This window comes from Orycteropus afer, unplaced genomic scaffold, assembly GCF_000298275.1.
Source record: "Orycteropus afer afer isolate SDZICR_OR568_19922 unplaced genomic scaffold, OryAfe1.0 scaffold00029, whole genome shotgun sequence".
Taxonomy (NCBI): Eukaryota; Metazoa; Chordata; class Mammalia; order Tubulidentata; family Orycteropodidae; genus Orycteropus; species Orycteropus afer.
In genome coordinates, this window is record NW_006921616.1 from 12,968,944 (window position 1) to 12,990,266 (window position 21,323).

General features: G+C 39.4%; 1 protein-coding gene across 1 annotated transcript in view; it reads right to left on the minus strand.

Annotated features, from left to right (window-relative positions):
• The window catches only part of WDR7 (WD repeat domain 7), a 526,340-nt gene that overhangs the window by 336,555 nt on the left and 168,462 nt on the right, over positions 1–21,323 (minus strand). The window contains exons 14-16 of the mRNA XM_042780241.1: positions 20,309–21,078; positions 18,101–18,189; positions 3,326–3,424 (exon numbers count right to left, since the gene is read on the minus strand). Of these exons, the coding sequence (XP_042636175.1) occupies positions 3,326–3,424; positions 18,101–18,189; positions 20,309–21,078 (958 nt within the window). The remainder of the gene's footprint in view (positions 1–3,325; positions 3,425–18,100; positions 18,190–20,308; positions 21,079–21,323) is intronic.

The following is a 21,323-nucleotide window of genomic DNA, read 5'->3' on the forward strand; positions in this document are numbered from 1 at the left end:
GAAAACATAGAAATAAATACACACTGAGAGTGGGGTGGAGAAAGTATGCTTCATACAGTAGAGACTAGTTCTGTTTGGTGACAGGAAATGTGGCACAGAGGCACAGAATGGGGATGTAGTGAGCACAGCACAACCAAGGTAGAAATGAGCATTTTAGCACATACGGATGGGTAGAAGCAAACGGGTATATCAGTAGGTACAGATGCACACGTAGGTGAGGACACAGGTACATGGAAATACAAATGCGTGAGTGCAGGTACAGATATTCACTGAAGCCACCAACACAGATACTCCTCAGACATAGCCAGACACCTCCAACACTAGTTTCCTGGATTTGAAAGCTTAGAACTATAGTCTCATGGGACAACTCAGTCAACTGCCATAATGTAGTTCAAAAATCATGATCTGCAGCCTAGAGAAATGACTAGTGTCTGGGGTCTTAGAAGCATGCGAGTGACCACCTAAGACAGAACTATGAGTATCCACTCACCAGGAGCAAAAACAGTTAAGGTAACCAAGAGTGCAGAAAAGAAACCAGCGTACATGGGCCACAGCCTCATCTACCCTGAGACCAGCAAAACCAGCTGGTGCTCGGCTACCTACATGGCCCATCTTGATTAGGATCACAGTCGCTGGTGTTGGATAGAATGGGAGGAAATATAGAGTAGAGCTCAAATTATTATTTTTAAAAAAGCCAGACAAACTGAAACAGGGTTCAAGGACAGAGGACTCCCAACACCACCGCCCTGAGACATTCTTTGAAACTAGAACCAAGCCTTCTCCCGAGACAGCCTTTTAGCGAAACAGCAAACTGGCACACAAAATAGAGGCTATTACCGATAAGGTCGGTGCCCTACTTAAAAATCCTAAGCAGGAGATCAAATGGTCAACATTACACTCAAAAGCAAAGTTAAGAAAACAGTGGGACAGGGAAAAGGAAGTACTGAAAAGGAACAAACTGAACACACTTTGAAAGAATGCTGATACATTGGCATAAATGTAACCATTGTCACCAAACGTGTGTAGAAACTGTTAAAGAGAAACCTAACTTGCCCGGTAAACCTACTCCGAAAACACACTAGAGGTTAATGTCACATGAGACGTGGCCACCTATGTGCTGCCAGTCTGCCAGCCAAATGACATCTCATGTTCCTCTGTTAGAGGTACTTAGTGATTCCTTTCTTACAAAATGGGTCAGATATTTAATCACAATCATGGTTGAAATAAGTCACATAATACCAATTGTGAGAGAAAAAATAATTCAGAAATTCCCCTAAACAAAAACTTGACAATCCAAACTTACAAAATTTTAAACTTCATTTTCTGTAACCTATGGCAATAAAAATTGCTTTTTCTAAAATTCTAGTCCACAATATGGAACTTGATTATATGAAGAAAGAAAGAAAAATACAACACTGAAAACCACTTTAAAAGTACTAATATAGAGACATCCTCACGTAACCCTTTCAACCCCATTTTAAAGGTATTTGAAAAATATAAGCACAATAAATGACTCATTCTTCCCATATTACATGAGACCACTATTCAGCCACAATAATTTCCATTACTTCCCAGATATAACATTTAAAGAAAAATAATCAAGGAAGAATGCAAAAATGTCTACCACCTTCACAAGATGAGTTAACTGTAATTTCATAATTTCAACAAATCAATGTTTTGAAACAATCTAAACTGCAGTCTTCTGAAAACAATAACAAAAACCCTACCATAAAACTCAAAATGAGCACTGGGATTCTTTAAACAGAGGAGACAGACAGACAGACAGACAAACCCACCAGCCACTCCTTGAAGGAAGGTTGGGCAATCTACTTCCATAGTGATACTGCCTCGGAAACCCAAGGAGGCATCACCATGAGTCAGGTCTAACTCGACGGCAGTGCGTTTGGTTTGGTTTAGGGGTCTTTATATATATGCTCTATCCCTCTTTCTTAATTTCATTTTTAAAAGTATTTTAATGTTTCATAAAAGTATGATGTGACATATGAACTGAATTTAATAATCATTTCAACAATGATTCTCATCAAGGTCCACAGTCTTACTGCTTATTCTGAACAAACAAATGACTACCTTTGCCAATCATTTAACAAATATGATCCTAATAATTTCACTGGGAGCTCTGGTAGCATAGTGGCTAAGACACTTGCCTGCTAACCAGACGGCTGGCGGTTCAAACCCACCAGCCACTCCTCGGAAGGAAGGTTGGGCAATCCTACTTCCGTAGTGATACTGCCTCGGAAACCCAAGGAGGGGTCGCTATGAGTCGGGGCCGACTCGACGGCACATAACAACAACAACAATAATTTCACTAAAATCCAGTCTCATAATACAAACCTTAGTTCAGGTCTATGATAGGGAAGCCAAACAAAAAAACAAGGTTCCACCTTTAAGCTCCCTGTGTTCTTTCCAAGGGACAAGCTCTGCTCTGTACTTTACAGACTCTGTACCACCGCTTCCGTTCAAATGGACTTGTAATATTACTTTTCAATGAAGAGTCAAAGTCATTCTGGATTACTTGAGCTTTTATACATTTCCTCCTTTTTATATGACATGAGGTAGTGAAGGCCAAGAACGCAACGAAGACTGGCTACAACTCGGCCCTCACAAGGTCCATTAAGCTTCCAGGTGGTATGAATAATCTGAGCTGCCTCGTGGGGAATAAATGTCTTTAAACCCCATACACATGCTCAGCCCTCTAGAAAGGTATCTTGCTTTCCACTCCCATAATTCCACAGGGATAACATAGCAGCCTAACTACATTCTAAAGATTGAAATGGCAGCTTTTTGCCTCAGCTGGAAACAGAAATAGCAAGGAGGATAAATAGGCGAGATCCTATCAGTGTACAATCACTGGTGCCAATCATCAATTCAAAGGCCTTTAAAATCAGAATGTAAATTAGGAGCCCTCTCAATCCCCCTCTGACTGGGACACACAGTTGTGTTAGTAAAGCAGAGTGTGTACGTCACAGAGAAATGACACACATGAAATAAATTTATCAGAAATCATAGGGAAGACACCACGACAACTCATCTACCTCAGAATAACTGCTTCACAACAATTGGTATCTTTGCACTTCTTCAAGAGCATAATGAATTAGATGAAAAGTGGTGCATACAAGCCAGGAGTAACATTATATATTACAACTGGTCCTTCTCACTGACTTTAGCAAATAAAGTTAAAGAGGGGGGCACTCCAGGGTCTCATACACAACAAAGGAGATGAATGTGTAAACTACATAAAAAGAACATGTCACATTAGGATAAAGCATAGACTGAAGGAAAGTTGTAGGAAGTTGAGAGAGAATACCTTCATTTACTAAGAAACAGGTATGTAAAGCAGGAGCAGAAGCAGGGTCAGAGCCCGAGTGGCCAGCATCAGACCGAGCGGAAACGACAGGTGCAGCGACTTGCAGAGGAAAGAGAAGAGATAAAGAGGAGAGAATTGAGGTACAGCAGTTTCTGAAACAAAGCTCAGTATTAGTGAAGAATGAAAAGCAAAACTGGCAAAATATAGTGAATGTAGAACTGAAAAATGATGTTTCCAATCAGAAGGGCATGACCTTTAAGGATTACAGCAGGGAAAGGGTTTATTTTATTGGGTAGCAATTAAAATTGAGTTCACACCTCTCTTAAAGCCAAAAATCTATTTCATATTATCACCAAATGATATGTCAACTCATGCAAAACATAACTCTAAGACAACTAAAGCTTTAAGAAAAATATGACAACAAACATATTAAGAATTAGCAAAAAGTATAATTCAATAAGAAAAATGTACCACATAATGAAACAGTCTATGTTGGGCTTCATATTGTCAATTACATTTTTTCTAATTATTTATTTTCTAACATTACGTGTAAATTAAGTTTAAATATCTGCTGTGGTGATTTCAATTCTCCACATTCATTTCATAAAAAGTGAATTTAAAACACAGCAACTTGCAAACAATATATATATACTACGCTTGGCTCTTGTTAGAAGAATCCTAACATAGTGTCTTTATTTGGAATTCAAAAAGTATTTTTATGATGCAAATGCTCTATATTCTAAAAACAATCATTGTGAGTTTGATAATTCTTTTCTTAAATATAATTCTTATAGAATAAATGCACCAAACCAAAAAAAAGTTATGTTACCAAGATGATGTTTCAGCTAAAATTATCATATGAAAAGGCAAAAGGACCGTATGGCACACACATTCTACAACTGGAGGTCAATGTTAAGACTTAGAGGTCACCATTTGACACTTCCTTCCTATGGAGAAATTACCATATGTCATGCACAAGCATCTTCAAATTAATCCCTCTCCTTTCTTCCGTCATTGAACAACAATAGGTTTGGGCTCCTGAACAGATTAAGCATTGTCTGCTGAATGCTATGTTTGATTTTCATGCAGTGAAGTTCTTTTGTGACTATAGGACAGCTGCATGAAAACAACTTTTTCATAATTTCCACACGAATGCATCATAATGTCAATCAGGCACGTGTGAGACAAACAGTAGAACTGAAAGAAGTCCATGAACAGTAACCAAAGAAAACCCAGCTCCATAGGCCCCAAGAAGCACATCTTGCACACATGATTCTTCTGTGGAATTTTAATTGTTTCATTACAAAGACCTGTTCTTGTTCCTTACAAAGTGTCAATTATTTTGTAATATTATACTCACGCAAGTAGAGCTGCCTTAATTGCGTATTTCACGGGATCTAAAATCTTTGTTGTAAAGTCATCTTGCAATGAAATCCCAAATATTCCACATTCCATTGAATAATTTTTTATTTCTTATTAACACTTTCAATTACAAATTCATTTATCATAGGCTTATAATATACTGTATCATAGTATATAATCATATTATATGATATGATACATACAAAACTTGGTAAAGCTTGGTGGCAAGGAGTAAATTTTCAACTTTTAGTTTCCATGCCACCAAACGTGTTGAGAAAGTGCCTCTGGTGGCTTCCAACATTTGAGATTGCTCTATAATTTCACTTAATAAAAAAAGAAAGAGAGAAAATTGTTTTATCCCTGGAAAGGCTATGTTAATTCTGTCCAATTTTATCAGTAATTCTTAAAGGAAACTAGAAAAAGAGGATGAGGAAATTCAATACAAATGAATACAACTGAAATGATAACTACCCAAGCTGGGTAAACTAAGTAGTAGGATTAAACCAGATGTTTTCTATACAGTACAAGTCTTTGCTACTGGTAAAACTGACAGAAGAAATTCAACGTGTATAACTTTATTTTATATACTACACATAGAGAATATTATATTTTTCAAGCCATGTTTAATAATCTTTCATGATGAAAAAGCCATTTGCATTTGTCCTTTAATAACTCTGTGGGCACCAAAAATAAAAATAATAACAGAGCAGAAATCAAGACATCAGACTCCTATGCTTTACAAATCTCTGCATCCTTCAGGCTGCCTCGCACAAGTGTCACTGCAGAATCTTACTTCTGCAACTCACAGAGAACACTGAAATTACACTCTGCTCTAGTTTTTACATTTGTGCAAATACAGAAAACTCAGCAACCGACAATTAGGAGGAAAAAATACCACTTTCAAAATGAAAAGCTCAAGATTTAATGACAAACATGAATCAGGAAAGTTATAAGGAGCACCAAACACTGAAAGCTTACCTCTCCAAACGTAATCAGCTGTTCGATTTCTTAAAACAGAAAAGCTGCCATACCAGCTACCAACTTGTTTATCTTATCAAACATTAGTAAAATGTAAAGGAAGACAGTTTCAGCACAGCTTCAAACTGATGGTAAAACTGATACAAGTTCTATTACTTTACTCGGGAAGGTCCTTTAAGAAGTAATTGTGCAGTTGAGAACCTCTTCAATGGCTTCCTCTCATATGAACAGACAGATGAAGATAACAGACTTGTGTGACAACATATATATGTGCACACATATGCTGACTTCCCTTTAAATGCACATACATATGTACTCAATGTTACAATATCCACAGCTTCTACTTCTGAACAAATATATTGCAGTTTTCGTTTGAAATCTGATTCTAAACTCCGTTTTTCCTTACTGCCATTTGATATTATATATAGAATATAAAATAAAATTACTTGGGGTAGTAAGTACTCCCAACAGATTGGTATAAACATGAGCCTTCTGGTACATAAATACAAATATGTCTTTTCTAATACTATTTTTGGAGGAAAAAGAAACCTAAAAAGCACAAAATCAAAAGCAATACTTAAAGAAATAAGCTTTTTCAAAGCTTACTGCTAAAAATATGGAAGTATTTAATGATAAATTACTTCATCTAAAGTGTTACATGTAATCTTGACAGAAAGGAGCTCTGGTAGCACAGTGCCTAAGGCATCTGACTGCTAACCAGAAGGCTGGTGGTACAAACCCACCAGCCACTCTGTGGAAGCAAGACTGGGCAGTCTACTTCTGTAAAGATTTACTGCCTCAGAAACCCAATAGGGGTCGCTTGCTGTTGTTGTCATTTGCCATCGAGTCGGACCCGACTCACAGCGACACCTCCCTGGGTTTCAACCGTCGGCCTTCTGGTTAGCAGTCAAGTGCCTTAGACACTATGCTACCAGAGCTCCTATGGGGGTCGCTACGTGGTGCTTTGTGGTAACCATGATGCTACAGGGGGAGGAGGAGAGAGATAAGAAAGGAGGAGGGGGAAAAACATGGAACAATTAGGAATGAGGAAACGCTACACAGCCACCACCACTGCTTCAGGTGCAGGTTTCAGACCCGAGTCTTCCCTCTGGTACCGAAATCGTGGTGCGGCTTCAGCCTTTTCATACACTTCTTTTATGTCTACACTTTTATATCTTAGGTAGATGGACATTCTACCTCATCATCTCTTAAGTCAATGAACCATTAGGATAAATCATTAATTCTACTTTCAGTATCTTCTCTTTCAATGACTGGCTTTTTGAAGAACAAAATTAGATAATGCCAATACCCTATTTGATTAATCGGAATATATTGTTAATGCTAAAGCTTTATACAGTTGCTACAATTAGTGCAGTAACACTGCTGTGAATGGAACCTTGGCAAGAAAACTGTAATTCTTCTTCATTTTGTTATCTAAAAATTTCCCACTTCAGTGATAAAAAGCTATACCAGTAAGTCTAATATTACAATGACTAGAAGTCTAGAAAACAAATACACTGGTAATTATGTTCTAAAGACAGGAAGCTTTGCAACTTGCATGTGGACCTGGGTGTCCGAGTGTGTACATATGCGTGAATAATTATGAAGACTCTGTCCTCAATCCCCATTATAATGCTGTCCTTTAGCACTATTCCACTGGCGTGATAAAAATCAAAGTGCCTTCACGTAGAGTCTTGTATCTATTTCAGAAATTAAACCCCCTAGATCCACCTGCAAAATATCCCCGGTGAGACAGAGCTGTTAAATTATTATACAAGATGGCCCTGTACTTTATTTCAGAATATATTAACATGGGCAATAAAAGGGCAGCCTAATCAACACGAACCCAAGTTGAGCCTATATTCAACAGGACAATAATACAGGCACACAGATTAATAACTCAAATAGTGCAGAAAAGCTCATTTTGAAAAATAGGATTCCTAACCACCACACCCAAGTCTGGCTCCTGAGGGGCAATCATTTTCAATGTTTTAGCTATTTCTTCCAGCATTTACCATGATATTACTAAATAATATGCTAATAATATAATTTCTTGATTTACCAAATTCAGAAATTAGCTACTGGTCTCTACCAATATTGTGGAAGATGAAAATCTGGTTTTCACAAACCACCATCTCCTAACCACGAACTTTCCCTTACCTCTAATTTTCAAAATGCTGTTGTTGTTGTTATGTGCTGCTGAGTTGGACCCAACTCATAGCGACCCCTCCTTGGTTTCCAAAGCAGTATCACAACGGAAATAGATTGCCCAACCTTCCTTCCAAGGAGTGGCTGGTGGGTTTGAACCACCAGCCTTCTGGTTAGCAGTCAAGTGCCTTAGGCGCTACGCTACCAGAGCTCCTAACTTTCCAAAATAGTCAACATTGAACAAAATGTACATAGAGAGACTATAAACATTTAATATGGATATAAGAATACGATGAACTTTTCCAAAATAGTTACATCACACTTCTTATATCAATATTAAATGTTTCTATTCTCTCTACATACATTTTGTTCAATGTTGATCCAAGTAACTTACTAAGTTCATATTTCCTTTCACAGACAGTGTGTTTTTTTCTGAATTTAAAAATAATCTCTTTTTTTTGCATTGTTTTCCATGTACCTGATTCTTCTTCCTAAGCTCTCCATCAGCCTCTCAGTGCCTTTCCAAAGGCCAGTTTCATTTTCCCCAAAAACATCTCTGTGGAAGCCATCTCACACCTTGCCCCTATCTGCTGCGTGGCAGTCACCCTGAGACTTCCTTCCCCATCATCCTGTAAAGCCCCGTCTCGGTGCTCTCCTGAGTAAGTTCCCCACTTCCCGGGATGCCATGCCTCAGTTTTTTCTTAGTTTCTCCTGTACTTTGATGAAGCACACTTTTCAGTATCCTGACGATAAAAGGTATGCAGTATAATAATTTTTCAAGATCTTACATGACTGAAAATGTCCTTGTTCTACATATATATATATATATATATATATAAAACAACATTTGTCATTTCAATCATTTTTCCACATACAATTTAGTGACATTAATTATGTTCACCATGTTATTGTGCAACCATCATCACTTTGTATTTCCAAATTTTTCATCACTTTTGGCAGTTTACCTTAATAACTCTAAAATGAAAAGGTCATCTTTTCTCAGTGTTTCTCAGTGTTTTTAAGGAACTACTCTAGCGTCCTCTAGTTCAGAGTTACTATTAAAAAATTCAATGACAGTCTTATTCCTGAAGTACAATTAATGAAGTGAAACGTAACTAATGAAAGTGTCAAGTTAGTAGCAATGTTATAAAAAACTACATAGAGAAAATAAATATATACCATATAAATAATAGGGTCACGTATTTGGAAAATGAGTAACCAACAAAAAGAAAAAAAAAGCAACTATCGGCACTTATGATCACCTCAAATGACTGCTTAAACAAAGGTGGAGCTGCTGTGGAACTTCATAAATTAGTATTTCTGAACTAATGCATGTTGTAAACAAGTCCCTGTACTACAAGGTCACTGCAATGTTCTTGGGTAATTTGGCCAAGCTCGTTAAGGTGGATTGTTGTGGGAATAAGTGAAAAGCACAGAGGAAAGTGAATGGTCTGTACTAAATAAATCATTTATTCATGAGATAAATGTGTTCACACCATTCAACATGATGCTGATACACAAATATATGGAAACCTCATTTAAATGTTAGACTCATTCATAACCCAGACCCTTTCATTTACCTATGGAACAGTGTCTAACACATCCACAAGCAACATAGAAATATAGTGGCAAATGTTATTAGGAAAAAACGATATTTTTAAACCACTGTAAAAACCCACTGCCATTGAGTCAATTCTGCCTCATAGCGACCCTATTGGGTTTTTGAAGTGGTAAATCTTTATAGAAGTAGATTGCCCAGTCTTCCGTCCACAGAATGGCTGATGGGCTTGAACCACCAACCTTCTGGTTAGCAGTCAAATGCCTTAGGCACTATGCCAAATAGCTCAGGGCAATGAAGGAGTAGAAAGTTCCAGACAGCAAAAGCAAGATGAATTAAACCATGCAGGATGGCATTCTCATAAACAGACAAACACACACCAAGGCAACACTGCACAAGTGAGTGCTGATAATGCTTGAAAAACAGACTAACACTACTTTCCAACCTCTGTGTCACCATTGGATTATGTCAGGATTGGAATAAGCCCAAATACGACGATCGTTTCACCTTTAACTCCAGCCAGAGTTAGAAGCTTCTGTGACAGGTCTCCCTCATGACAGCTGTTGCTGCTGTCGCCACCTAGTGCACTCCAGCTCCTGGCAACTCTATGTGTGCAGATGGGAGCCACTCCACAGCTCTCTTAAGGCTGTGGCCTCTCAGAGGCACTCTGTCAGGCCGGTCACTCGGGGACCTGGGTGGGTTTGAACTGCCAACCTTTTGGCTAGTAGCTGAATGCTTCACTGTCTATGCCATCCAGGGAGCCTCTCTCGTTTTTAATATATTCAAAATAAATAAATCAGTTTCCCTAAAGCCAATAAAAATGTAGACAGAGTTCATTACAATGAAAGATAAATTTATAACATCAACACTAACTGGAGTTAGGTACATACATGAAGGCTATTTAAAAATTTCCTACTTCACTTAATTAACACTTAATAAATATCTATTATGTGCCAGGCATTGGGCTGAATACATAAAAACACTCAAAGATACAGTCCCTGCTCTTACTCAGAGTCAAGCAGGAAAAAACAAACCAATTACTAACTAAAACCTTATTAAAAATTGCACTCTTCTCATCTCCTCCCCCAGACACAGACCCCTCGAAGGCAGGGATTTGTCTCATCAACCCCTAAAGCCTCAGCACCTACTTCCTGGCACAGCGACTCTAAAAGCATAAACAGAAGCTACCTACAGATTCATTTATTCAGCAAATATTTACTGAGCTCCTATCAGTGCAGTGGTTAAAGGACTTGGCTGCCTACCAAAAGGTGGGCAGTTCGAACCCACCAGCCACTCCACGGGAGAAAAGATGTGGCAGTAAGCCTCTGTAAAGGTCACGGCCTGGGAAACCCTACGGGGTGTTTGCACTCTGTCCAATGGGTCGCTGTAAGTCGAAATAGACTTGATGGCAGTGGGTCTGGAGTTCTTGGTTTTCTATCAGCCATTGTTCCAAGCACTTGTGATAAATCAATGAGCAAAACAGAAAAATAGCCCCACCCTTGGAGTTTCCAAAACTGATCAAAGTTAATGGAAAACTTCAAAAAAAAAAAAAAAGGCATGTAGGGTCATAGGAAATTTTAAGGTGTTCTCAGACCCATAAATGGACTTGATATATGGACTCCAGGTTTAAATGCTATAGAATCCAGGAAAGAATAGTGAGAAACTATTGGTTAATTTATGTAAATTATTCCTGAGATACATTAACATACTTCTGATTTTAGATAATCTAAGTTGAACCCGGAAAAAAAAAATACAAATAATGAAATTATTTAAATCTTTAAGTTGCTTAGACTTGACTATGTACATAATGCTAAGATACAACTACATAAACATCAAAAAATGGTTACAATCAAGATAAGCACTACAGACACAGACCCAAGAATTCTGTCATGAAATGACTGAACAAATCAAGAGAGATACAGTCTGTAAAGGTACAGAAAGTCCTGAAGCCATAGGCAGGTTCAGGGCCACTTAAGCAGGAAAAAAAATGTGGCTGACATTTCTGATCCCTTCCTCAAGTGAGATGTTCCATAAACTGCAAAATCTAATAAACAAATGTCTCCATCAAAAAAATACATGACTATCAGTGAACGTTAATTACTGACACACTCTGAATTAACAAATCCACTGTTAAATAAGCTAAATGCCCAAGTGTCTGAAGGGTTCAATTTCCAGCTAACCTCTTTGGTCCATATAGATTACTGTGCAGCTAAACAAGTATTAGCCAACTGTGGTAGTTATGTTTGTGTGTCAACTTGGCTGGGCCTGGTTGAGTGGCTGGGCAGCTGGTGGTAGTTATTCCCCATGATGAGACTGGCAATCATCTCCATGGTGAGATCTACCACAAGCAGCTGAGTAGCTGCCTTTGGGATGTGATCTGATTCCTCTATATCAGGAGAAGCCTTTGGGAATGGTCTCTAGCTTATGGCACGCTTAGACCCCACACGTAAACATGTGGTTGCTCAACAGCCTGCTATGCTCTGCCAACCTTGGGACTTAAAATGGACTTAAGTTAATGGCCTGCCGTGTGATTTGGTAACATCGGGACTGTGCCATTTTATTTGTCAACCTTGGGTTTCTCAGCCTCAGCAGCCAGCAGCTGTCTGAGTGAAGAAATGCCTCTAGCTTCAGTGGGCCGGGAGTTGGAGGCAGAGCTGGACCCCAAGGTTGAGAGGCTTTCACCCAGCTCCTAGGGCCTGGCACTTTGAACTTGGACTTAAGAGCCTCCAAATTTTAAGAATAAACTCCTGTTTGTTAAGGCCATCCCATTTGTGGTATATTTCTTGTCAGAGTGGCACTAGGGAACCAGAACACCAACACACAAGTGACAGTTTATCAGAAAAGAGTGTATTCATGTTTACTGTTCTAACTGAAGAATGGACCATGAGACAACTGCACTGCAGTGGGAGTCAGGAGAAAAGACATAAGGAAAAGAGGAAAGTGTATAAAAGAAAAATACTGAAAAAGAAGTTATTATAGAAAGATAAATGAATACAATGCTCTACAGAATGCTCTGAGAAGCCCTCATGGTGCAACGGTTAAGCAACTGTCTGCTAACCAAAAAGCTGGCAGCTCTAAACTCATGCAGTGGCCACAAGAGAAAAGACCTGGCAATCTGCTCCCTTAAAGATTACAGCCTAGAGCATGCTATGGGGTAATTCCATCCAATCACAGAGGGTCACTATGAGCTGAAATTGACTCAACACCACCTAACAATAAGACACAGTACTCTAACTGTTGAATCGTAGTGAGATACTCAGAGCTCTGCGTCTGTATCTGTTACCCCTTCCTACATTGGATTGGTTATTTATGCTCATGTACTATCTGCTAGACCGTGGTGTGGGAACTAGTCAGTGTGACTTCTCTAGCCATGGTCTTTGTGACTCCCACCAGATTACTGGGTGGAGCTATGTCAATGGAAGGTGCTTGTGTCATCTGAGGGGACAGGATAGCTTGTTAGTAATGTAATTAAGGTACATGGCACCCTTGTGGGAGGTGTATAAAACCCTCACGTGGGGATTGGTTAGTTTTGTCGTTCTGCTAGGCTTAAAATGAGCTCTCCTAGAGGCAGAAGAGGGGATCTCACTGCCATCAAGTGAGATGAGCCGGAGGTGGAGTGAAGCGAGTTCTTGGACCTGAGATCCTTGTGCTGGACCTCCTTGATAGAGAGACCGGGAGACAGAGAGCAGAGAGATGGCAGAAAGATAGTGGAGCAGAACCAAGAGGTACGAGGCAGAGTGGTACGCTTGCTGGCCCACAGAGAAAGCTGAGTGCCTTTGGGCAGGAGGCTTGCTGGTGGAGTAGGGTGCACGTAGGCACCCCTATTGGCAGAGTTAAAAGAGCTCTGTAACATTTGCCTGAGCAGGAGCCAGGCCAAGAGGCTGAGGGCCAAAAATAGGCGTGCCTTTGGGCATGGCTGATGGGAGGTTGTCTTGATTGAAGAATCACGTCCTGAATGTGCTCCTGAACCCAAACTGAAACCTGTTACTGCCCTAAAAAACCTGTGATTGTGAGTATTGTCTGTGAGTTCTGTGTGGCCATCGCAATAATTACCGAACCCAGCAGAGAAGTAGAGAGTGTCATGGGAGGTATGGTTGGTGTCAGAATCAGTAAAACGGCCGGAGGGTGGTGGGACGTCTGGCCTCATAGGGATAAGCTTTGCATTGCTGATGTTGACTTTGTCTCCCTCTTGTGAAGTCAGAGGAGGTCAGAGGACAATGCCTCCATGCCCTTTGTGCACAGACATCCATACTCTCCTGAGTAGTTTGTGTGTCAGACTAATCTTTCCAGACCTCCAAACAGAGTTGCCTGGACACAAACAGTACATCATAATCATTTGCTGAAGGAATAATTACTCCATATATTCATTTCAATATGCAATTAAAACACGGGCTTCATAATCTTATTCTACAGTTTTTGTGCTTCACCCTCTCTCAGCACAGCTTGCTGAGCTTCATAGACATTAATAAGGGGCAGACATCTGTTTTCCAAATGAAAATTCCCAAACCTTGCTGTCCTAAACAAATGCTTTACAAAAAAACAAACCAAACTCACACCACCAAGTCGGATTCGACTCATAGCGACCCCTCCTTGGGCTTCCAAGGCCGTATCACCACAGAAGTAGATTGTTCAACCTTCCTTCTGAGGAGTGGCTGTTGAGTTCGAACTGTCACCCCTCTGGTTAGCAGTCAAATGCCTTAGGTACTACATCACCAGAGCTCTTAAACAAATGTTTTACATATAAATATATGAATATATGAGCTCTGGTGGTGTAGTGGGTAAGGCACTTAGCTGCTTCTAACCAGGTCAGTGGTTCAAGTTCACCAGCTGCTCCATGGGAGGAAGATGAGGCAATCTACCTCTGTAAATATTTACAGCCTTGAAACCCAATGGGGGTCACTATGAGTTAGAATCAACTCACTGGCAGTGGGTGTGGTTTTGGGTTTTATATATTTATCTGTGTATATATATTACACACCAAAACAAACAAACAAAAAAAACCAAGGACTTCTACTTGGCCAAGACAGAGGAACAGAAATCTGATATATAATTGCACCTAAAACAGTCAAAAAGCAAACAAACAAAAAAAAGGACAAAATACAACAAACAATAGTTTTCAAGCCACTGCACATTAGACAAAGAAGGACTGAGATATGGGGAATAAACAAGGTGAGCACTATGACTGTCCTGGTACACTGCCTTGAAAGAGTTTCTAGGCCAAAATACAGGGAGGAGCAGGACTGGGGGGAGCCTGGAAGACTCCTGAGTTGAGGCTTCAGAACTAAGAGTGTGGGGAGACCAAGGCAGCTGGATTTCACAGCTCCCAGGACAGAAAAGAGAGAGCTGCAAAGAAGAAAACCTCGGAGCTCCTCCGGGTCCCTCTCAGGCACTCAGCAGAGTGCTGATCGGCAAGTCTGTAAGGGAACTAGCAAAAGCTGGGAAAAGAACTACCTTCAGGCCCAGAAATCACGCCGGTTCTCAGCAGCCAGCGTGGGAATCCCATAATGGGGCACTGAGTAAAGCACTCGGAGCAAAGCTCAGGGAGAGCTATGAGAACCCAAGAATGCCCACTGCTCATCAAGGTAAAATTCAAATGTCTGCCATCTAATAAAAAATCACAAGGCAGGCAAAGAGGCAGGACAGCACAGTCCAAAATGAGAATAACGAATCAATCGAAGCCAAGTCAGAATTGACAAAGATATAAGAATTATCAAACAAGGACTTTAAAAAAGTTATTAAAACTACATCATGTACATTCAGAAAGTTAAGCAGACACAAGAAGATATAAAAGATGCCTAAATCAAAATTCTGTAGATGCAAATGTCCGAGATGAAAACATAATGAATGTTTAGGTCTGCAACTTAACTCACATCTGTGGCTTCCAGCCAAACAAAAGACAGGCAGATGAGTTGAACATTTACCTGAGGTAGATACACTTCTTGGAGAGAACAATCATGGGAGAAAGAAGGGCTGCTTATGCACAGGGAGATAGCTCAGGGGGCAGGAGTGCATGGAGGGAAGGACACACAGAAGAGTTAACTATTGGGAGGAAGTGGGAGGGGAGCTGTTGCATTGGGGTAAATTGTAGTCAATGTCATGAGACAAAGTATACGTGAATTGCTGTATGGAAAGTGAATTTGCCCCGTATATTTTCACCCACATCACAAAATAATAATAATAATAATAATAATAATAAAGCAAAAAAAAAATTTTAAAGGCAAAAACTTAAAACAATATCCTAGAATTTAAAATTCTGAGGGAAGGACACTGAATGATTGAGTAGCTTAGCCTATAATTTATGTAGGAGTGGGAGAAGAAAATGAATCTCGTTAGCCAAATCAATCCTAGAGATGTCTGGACTGAAGTACAGATAAATAGAGGACAGGAGTGAGTTTAGAAGGTGAAAACTGGAAGTTAAGGTTTGACAATAGAACCTGAAAACCTTCCCTCAAAGGAAATTCAAAGTGAGGCAGTAAAATCTAGTGAAGCTAATATGGGGATTGGCATTTTCCTCCTCATTCTGTCATTGTGTAGGTCTTCTATATAATGGTTCCTAAGCCATTCATTCTAAAGCAAAGCCTTTTAGTTTCTGTGGTGTGATGGATTGCCTTCATATAGCCTTTCTTGACATGGTCTTTTTACTCCTACCATGATTAGTAGGATGCAAATAAGACACTAGGGAAAAAAAAAAAAAAAAAAAAAAAAAATAATGAATGGAAGCAATGGCAGGTTAGAAATCACAGAAGAAAACTACTGAACATGAAGGCATAGCAATAGAAGTTATCTAAAACAAAACACACAGAAAAAAGCATCCACAGATACAAGAATTGTAAATGAATATACCATGGAGTGCCAGAAGAACAAACAAGTCTATCTGAGAAGAACTCCAGCCAGAAAGTTCCTTAGAAGCAAGGACAGTGGGACTCTGTCTCATGTACTTGGGACATGTTACCAGGAGCGACCAGTCTCTGGAGAAGGACTTGGTGCTTGGTAAAGCAGAGGGTTGGCACAAAAGAGGAAGACCTTGAATGAAATTAACTGACACAGTGGCTGCAACAATGGGTTCATGCTTATCAACAACTGCGAGGATGACATAGGGCCAGGCAGTGTTTCATTCTGTTACAAGGTCATTAGGAGTCAGAACTGACCCAAAGGCAGCTAATAAAGAAAAGCAAGAGGGGCAGGCATGAAGAATATCTGAAGAAGTAAATCATGGTCCAAAATTTTCTAAAATTAATGCTATAAACCCACAGATATAAGAAGCTCAACAAATCCCAACTACAAGAAACATGAAGAAAAGTACACCAAGATATTTCATTATCAAGTTGCTGAAAAACACTGATGTAGAGAAAATCTTAAAAGCAGCCAGAGTTAAAAAGTAAACACATTTACATATATGGGAACAAAGACAAAAATGACATAAAAATAGCTGTGGTAAAAGAGACTAAAAATATTGGGTGCTGGCTAGGATATCTTACCAGTTGTGTATAAGAGTTGTCATTGTTCCACATCCTCGCCAACACTGAGTACTTCCAATCTGTTTTGCATTTAGTCCTTTAGGTAAGGATGTATAGTCTCTCACTTGGGATAAAAGCTTAATAATATTTACTAAAGCTGAAGATAAGCATATCCAGAAATTCCACTTTTAGCTACATACATGATAGGAATGCCTGAAATGTACTTTCATGAGAGGACAGGGGGATGAGACAGGTGACTCCGTGGGGCTGGAAATGAAGGCTGAGAACTGCTGCTGAGAAGTCAGCCCAGTGCTAAAACCCATAATCAAGCTTATCATTTAAAGATATTAAGTAAGTATCAAATAACCAGCTAAAAGAAATAAAAGCACTAGTCCCAGGCAAGGAGAAAATTGTAGATATCAAGTTGGGGGACTATTGTTTATCTAACAAACCTGGCAGAACTACTGTTTGATGTCTGAAAACTAAAAAACCAAAACAGCAACAGAACAACAATACAAAAAACTAAAGAAAAACAATCAGACCCCAGGAAGTCACCACTTAGAAGCAGACCCTTCGGGTCCCATTCTTGCTGGTGGTTTTCTTTCTCTCCACCACCTGCAGTGAGAGGCGCTTTCACTGTAAGCTGCAGGAGAGCTCAGTCTGCAGAAGGGAGCGCCCCCTTTCTTGAACAGCTCAGTGTCAGTCTTACCGTGAGTACAAAAGATACTTAATACATGAAGAGAGACTCAAACTTTCTTCTTCTCTATCCTACCCTCTAATGAAAAACAGAGCTATAGGCTGAAGTTAAGATAGATGACAATTTAAATGAAAAGTTAAGACAAACAGTTGCAAACACAGATTTCTTCCAGTGCATCATAACTGTAAACTACTGGTAAACGGCAGTTCACCTACAGCATGAGCTATGAATTTAAGCATTCCAAAATGTTATTAGAAAATACTTGTAGTTTTAAATTCTCCACACACACAATCAAGCCACTAGTGTGTCAAGTTAAGGTGCCCTAATGCATAAAAATTAGGTCAAAGATAGTACAATAAAATCATGTGAAATATGTTCATTCATCAATTTCTAAATAAATCTGATTTGCTTTTAACTGACATCTTAATTATCCACAGTTACATCTGGAATATAACAACTTTCCTCTCTTTTAACAACCTGAGACAAACGAAATATTCTGATTACACATTAGCTGTGCCTACTCCATTTCTACAACTGAAATGCCATGCCAATTACTTAATAAGATTTCACTTTACCTTGTTTAATCTGTCCTTGCACAATATTACTGGAAGCTGGAGGAGAACCCCTTGCCTTAGAAAGGTCTGGGGTGCTTGGTCTAGGTGGCCTAAAAAAAAAAAAAAGAAAACATACATATGTATGTGTGTGTGTGTATATATATTACATATATATATTCACATTAATTTTCCCAGTTCCAAATGTTGCAAAAGATACAAAAACAGAACATTTTTAATACATTGTTCCAAAAAAGATAATATTCTTTTTGTTTTGTATCAATTAGCACTTTCAGTTTAAAACTTTAATATAGTCAAATAATTAAATGAGGTAACTACATGATGTTGTTCTTGTTGTTATGTACTGTCGAGTCGGACCCGACTCATAGCGACCCCTCCTTGGGTTTCCGAAGCAGTATCTCTATGGAAGTAGACTTCCCCATCTTCCTTCCGAGGAGTGGCTGATGGGTTTGAACTGCCAACTTTCTGGTTAGCAGTCAAGTGCCTTAGGCACTATGCTACCAGAGCTCCCAACTACATGATAAGCTTATTTTTAAGCAAGTTGCTAGTAAAAATTCTGTATCTACAATTTATGCTTGATGCTAGTTTAAGAAATATTTATAAGCACTTCAAAGTACTACCAGTGACAGGTAAATATTATAATGAGAGCCTTTCATTCCTCAATATCAGTATTCTGAAATTTCAGCCTTCCCTATATGAACCAATACACTAAGCTCTAAATCACGCAGTCCTAAAATCTGAGAAGGCTGTTATTGTCAGTCGCCATGGAGCCGACTATGACTCATGGCCACCCTACGTGTGCAGGGCTAACTGCTGTACACGGTTTCCTAAGCTGGGACCTTTTGGGAAGCACGTTGTCAGGCCTGCCTTCTGAGGAACTTCTGGGTGCGTTCTAAACACCAATCAGCAGCTAGTAGTCGAGTGGTTGACCATATGTGCCACACAAGGACTCCTTGAAAAAGGTAGTAAGGCTTCAAGAAACTGTACATAGGCACCATATTATTAGAGATGAAGCATACTAGGGATTCCAGAGGCAGACTGTGTGGGTGTGAATTGTGGTTTTACCACTTACTAGCTGTGTGACCTTGGGCAAGTTACTTCACCTCTCTGTGCCTCAGTTTTCTTATCTGTCAAAAAGGAATTATAAAAGTGCCCTGCCTTATAGGGTAATCAAACAAAACCAAACTCACTGCCATCGAATTGATTCCAACTCAGAGCAACACCTCTTGTGTTTCCAAGGAGGTATCTCTACAGAAGTAGTAGATTGCCCAGTCTTCCTTCCGAGGAGTGGCTGGTGGGTTTGAATCACCAAGGTTCTGGTTAGCAGTCAAATGCTTTAGACACTGTGCCACCAGAGCTCCTTTTATAGGGTAATGGCATTAAATAATTTTTGTAAAGTATTCAGAACAGAGCCTTACACAAAGTAAGTGCATAAGTATCTATTAGATTAAAAAAAAAAAATCTTGATATGGTTAAATTTCAATGGAGCAAAATTAAATCAGGGTTTGGTTATCTCCACAACTTGGGAAAGACTGCGATTCAGGCTATGATTCTGGGTGGCCCAAGTAGTCAAGCACATATCTACTAAGCAGGCTGTTGGTTCAAACCCACCAAGAGGGGCCTTGGAAGACAGGCCCAGGGATCTGCTCCCAGAAGGCCGACAGCCCTGAGAACCCCATGGAGGGCAGTTCTACGGTGCGACACACAAGGGCACCGTGAGCTGGAATCACTGGACCGCAACTGCCCTTAGGTTTGCTCTAAGAACATTGTTCTGACCATGTTTTTCATAAAATTCTGAAGCCAATCGCTGCACACACATCGCAAGTCCAATGAGAGAAAACACTTTAACCAGATATACATTTTAAATCAAATACTAGTAGAAACCTTAAGTACATACAATTCTAAGGCTACTTACTCAAGCACTAGAGTTCATTTGGTAAAGCTGAACTGTGACCGACTCACTCCAAACTATTTTTTTAAAATAGTTACTAAATATGTCTACATGTAAATAAAAATGTATAATTTTATTATGCTTAAATCATTCATACTGGAGATCTAACTGAATTTTAACATGTAAAAGCTAAACACTGAAATGATATGAAATAATAAACTATAGCCACAACAAAAATAAATAATCAACAGTAACAAAAATGAAACTGGTTTCTTTTTTTTAATTTTTGAACGTAAGAAATCAAACGATCATTGTCATACCTCGTAGGCCCCTTCTTCATGTGATCACCAATAAAAGTGGCATTGGTCATGCTCATCAAGGTATTTGCCAAAGATATGATAGACAGGAGATGCTGTGTGGTGACCGCTCTGGACACTCCGTAAGTTCCCTTCCCTACTCCTTCAGTGGCTAGAGGCGTCCTTCCTCCTTCAGCTTTCCCACGTGATAGTGTCCCGGCGGCCTGATTATAACCAGGAAGCATCAATGACATGTGCCCTCCTCTTGATAAGAGCCCAAAGGATACTGTGCAATGGGGCTTCAGCATCCCAAGGCGGTCCAGACAGATTTCATCCAGAACTTCATTCAGACCCCAGGCGTGAAGGCAGGACATGAACAGTTTGGCAGTGTCCATAGTTAAGTTATATTCTAATAGGGTCAATGGCTTCGATTTGCTGGCCCGATATTCAGGATCACTGTCTTCTCTTCTCTGCCTCATTAACTCTTCGTCGTCCTCTTCATCATCCAGGAGATGTTCCTTTATGTTCTCTTTGATAGTTTCTTTCACTTGTTGGAAGAGGACGGCTGCGCGTTTCCCGGTGAGAAAGGAGCCCCCTTTGTCGGAACTGCCAGATGCTTTTTGCAAATTCTCTGGGGAAATAAGCGCAGTATTCGGCCTAGAGGCTTCCTCAGTCAGGAGTTGGATAATCAGTGCTTCCACGTCAAAGAAGAGCACATGGACGTCAGGGTCTGTTAGGTTTGTCTTTATTGCTTGAACCATCAGGGAATTGTGAGAATATTTAGGTAAATTCCCCTGCAACAAACAGTGTTAAAAGATGGTTACAATCACAAGTTTTTAACGCCACACATTCAATAATGAACAGTAAATAGGCAAAGTTATTAAAATGCTTAGTCAGCTGTCCTTTTAGGGACCTATAGCATTAAAAGTATTATACATATAAAATATTGCTGCTGATTATAATATATATTTTATGTATATTATTATATATATTATATATATACGTATTGCTGACTATAAATTGTATAATAATATATTAC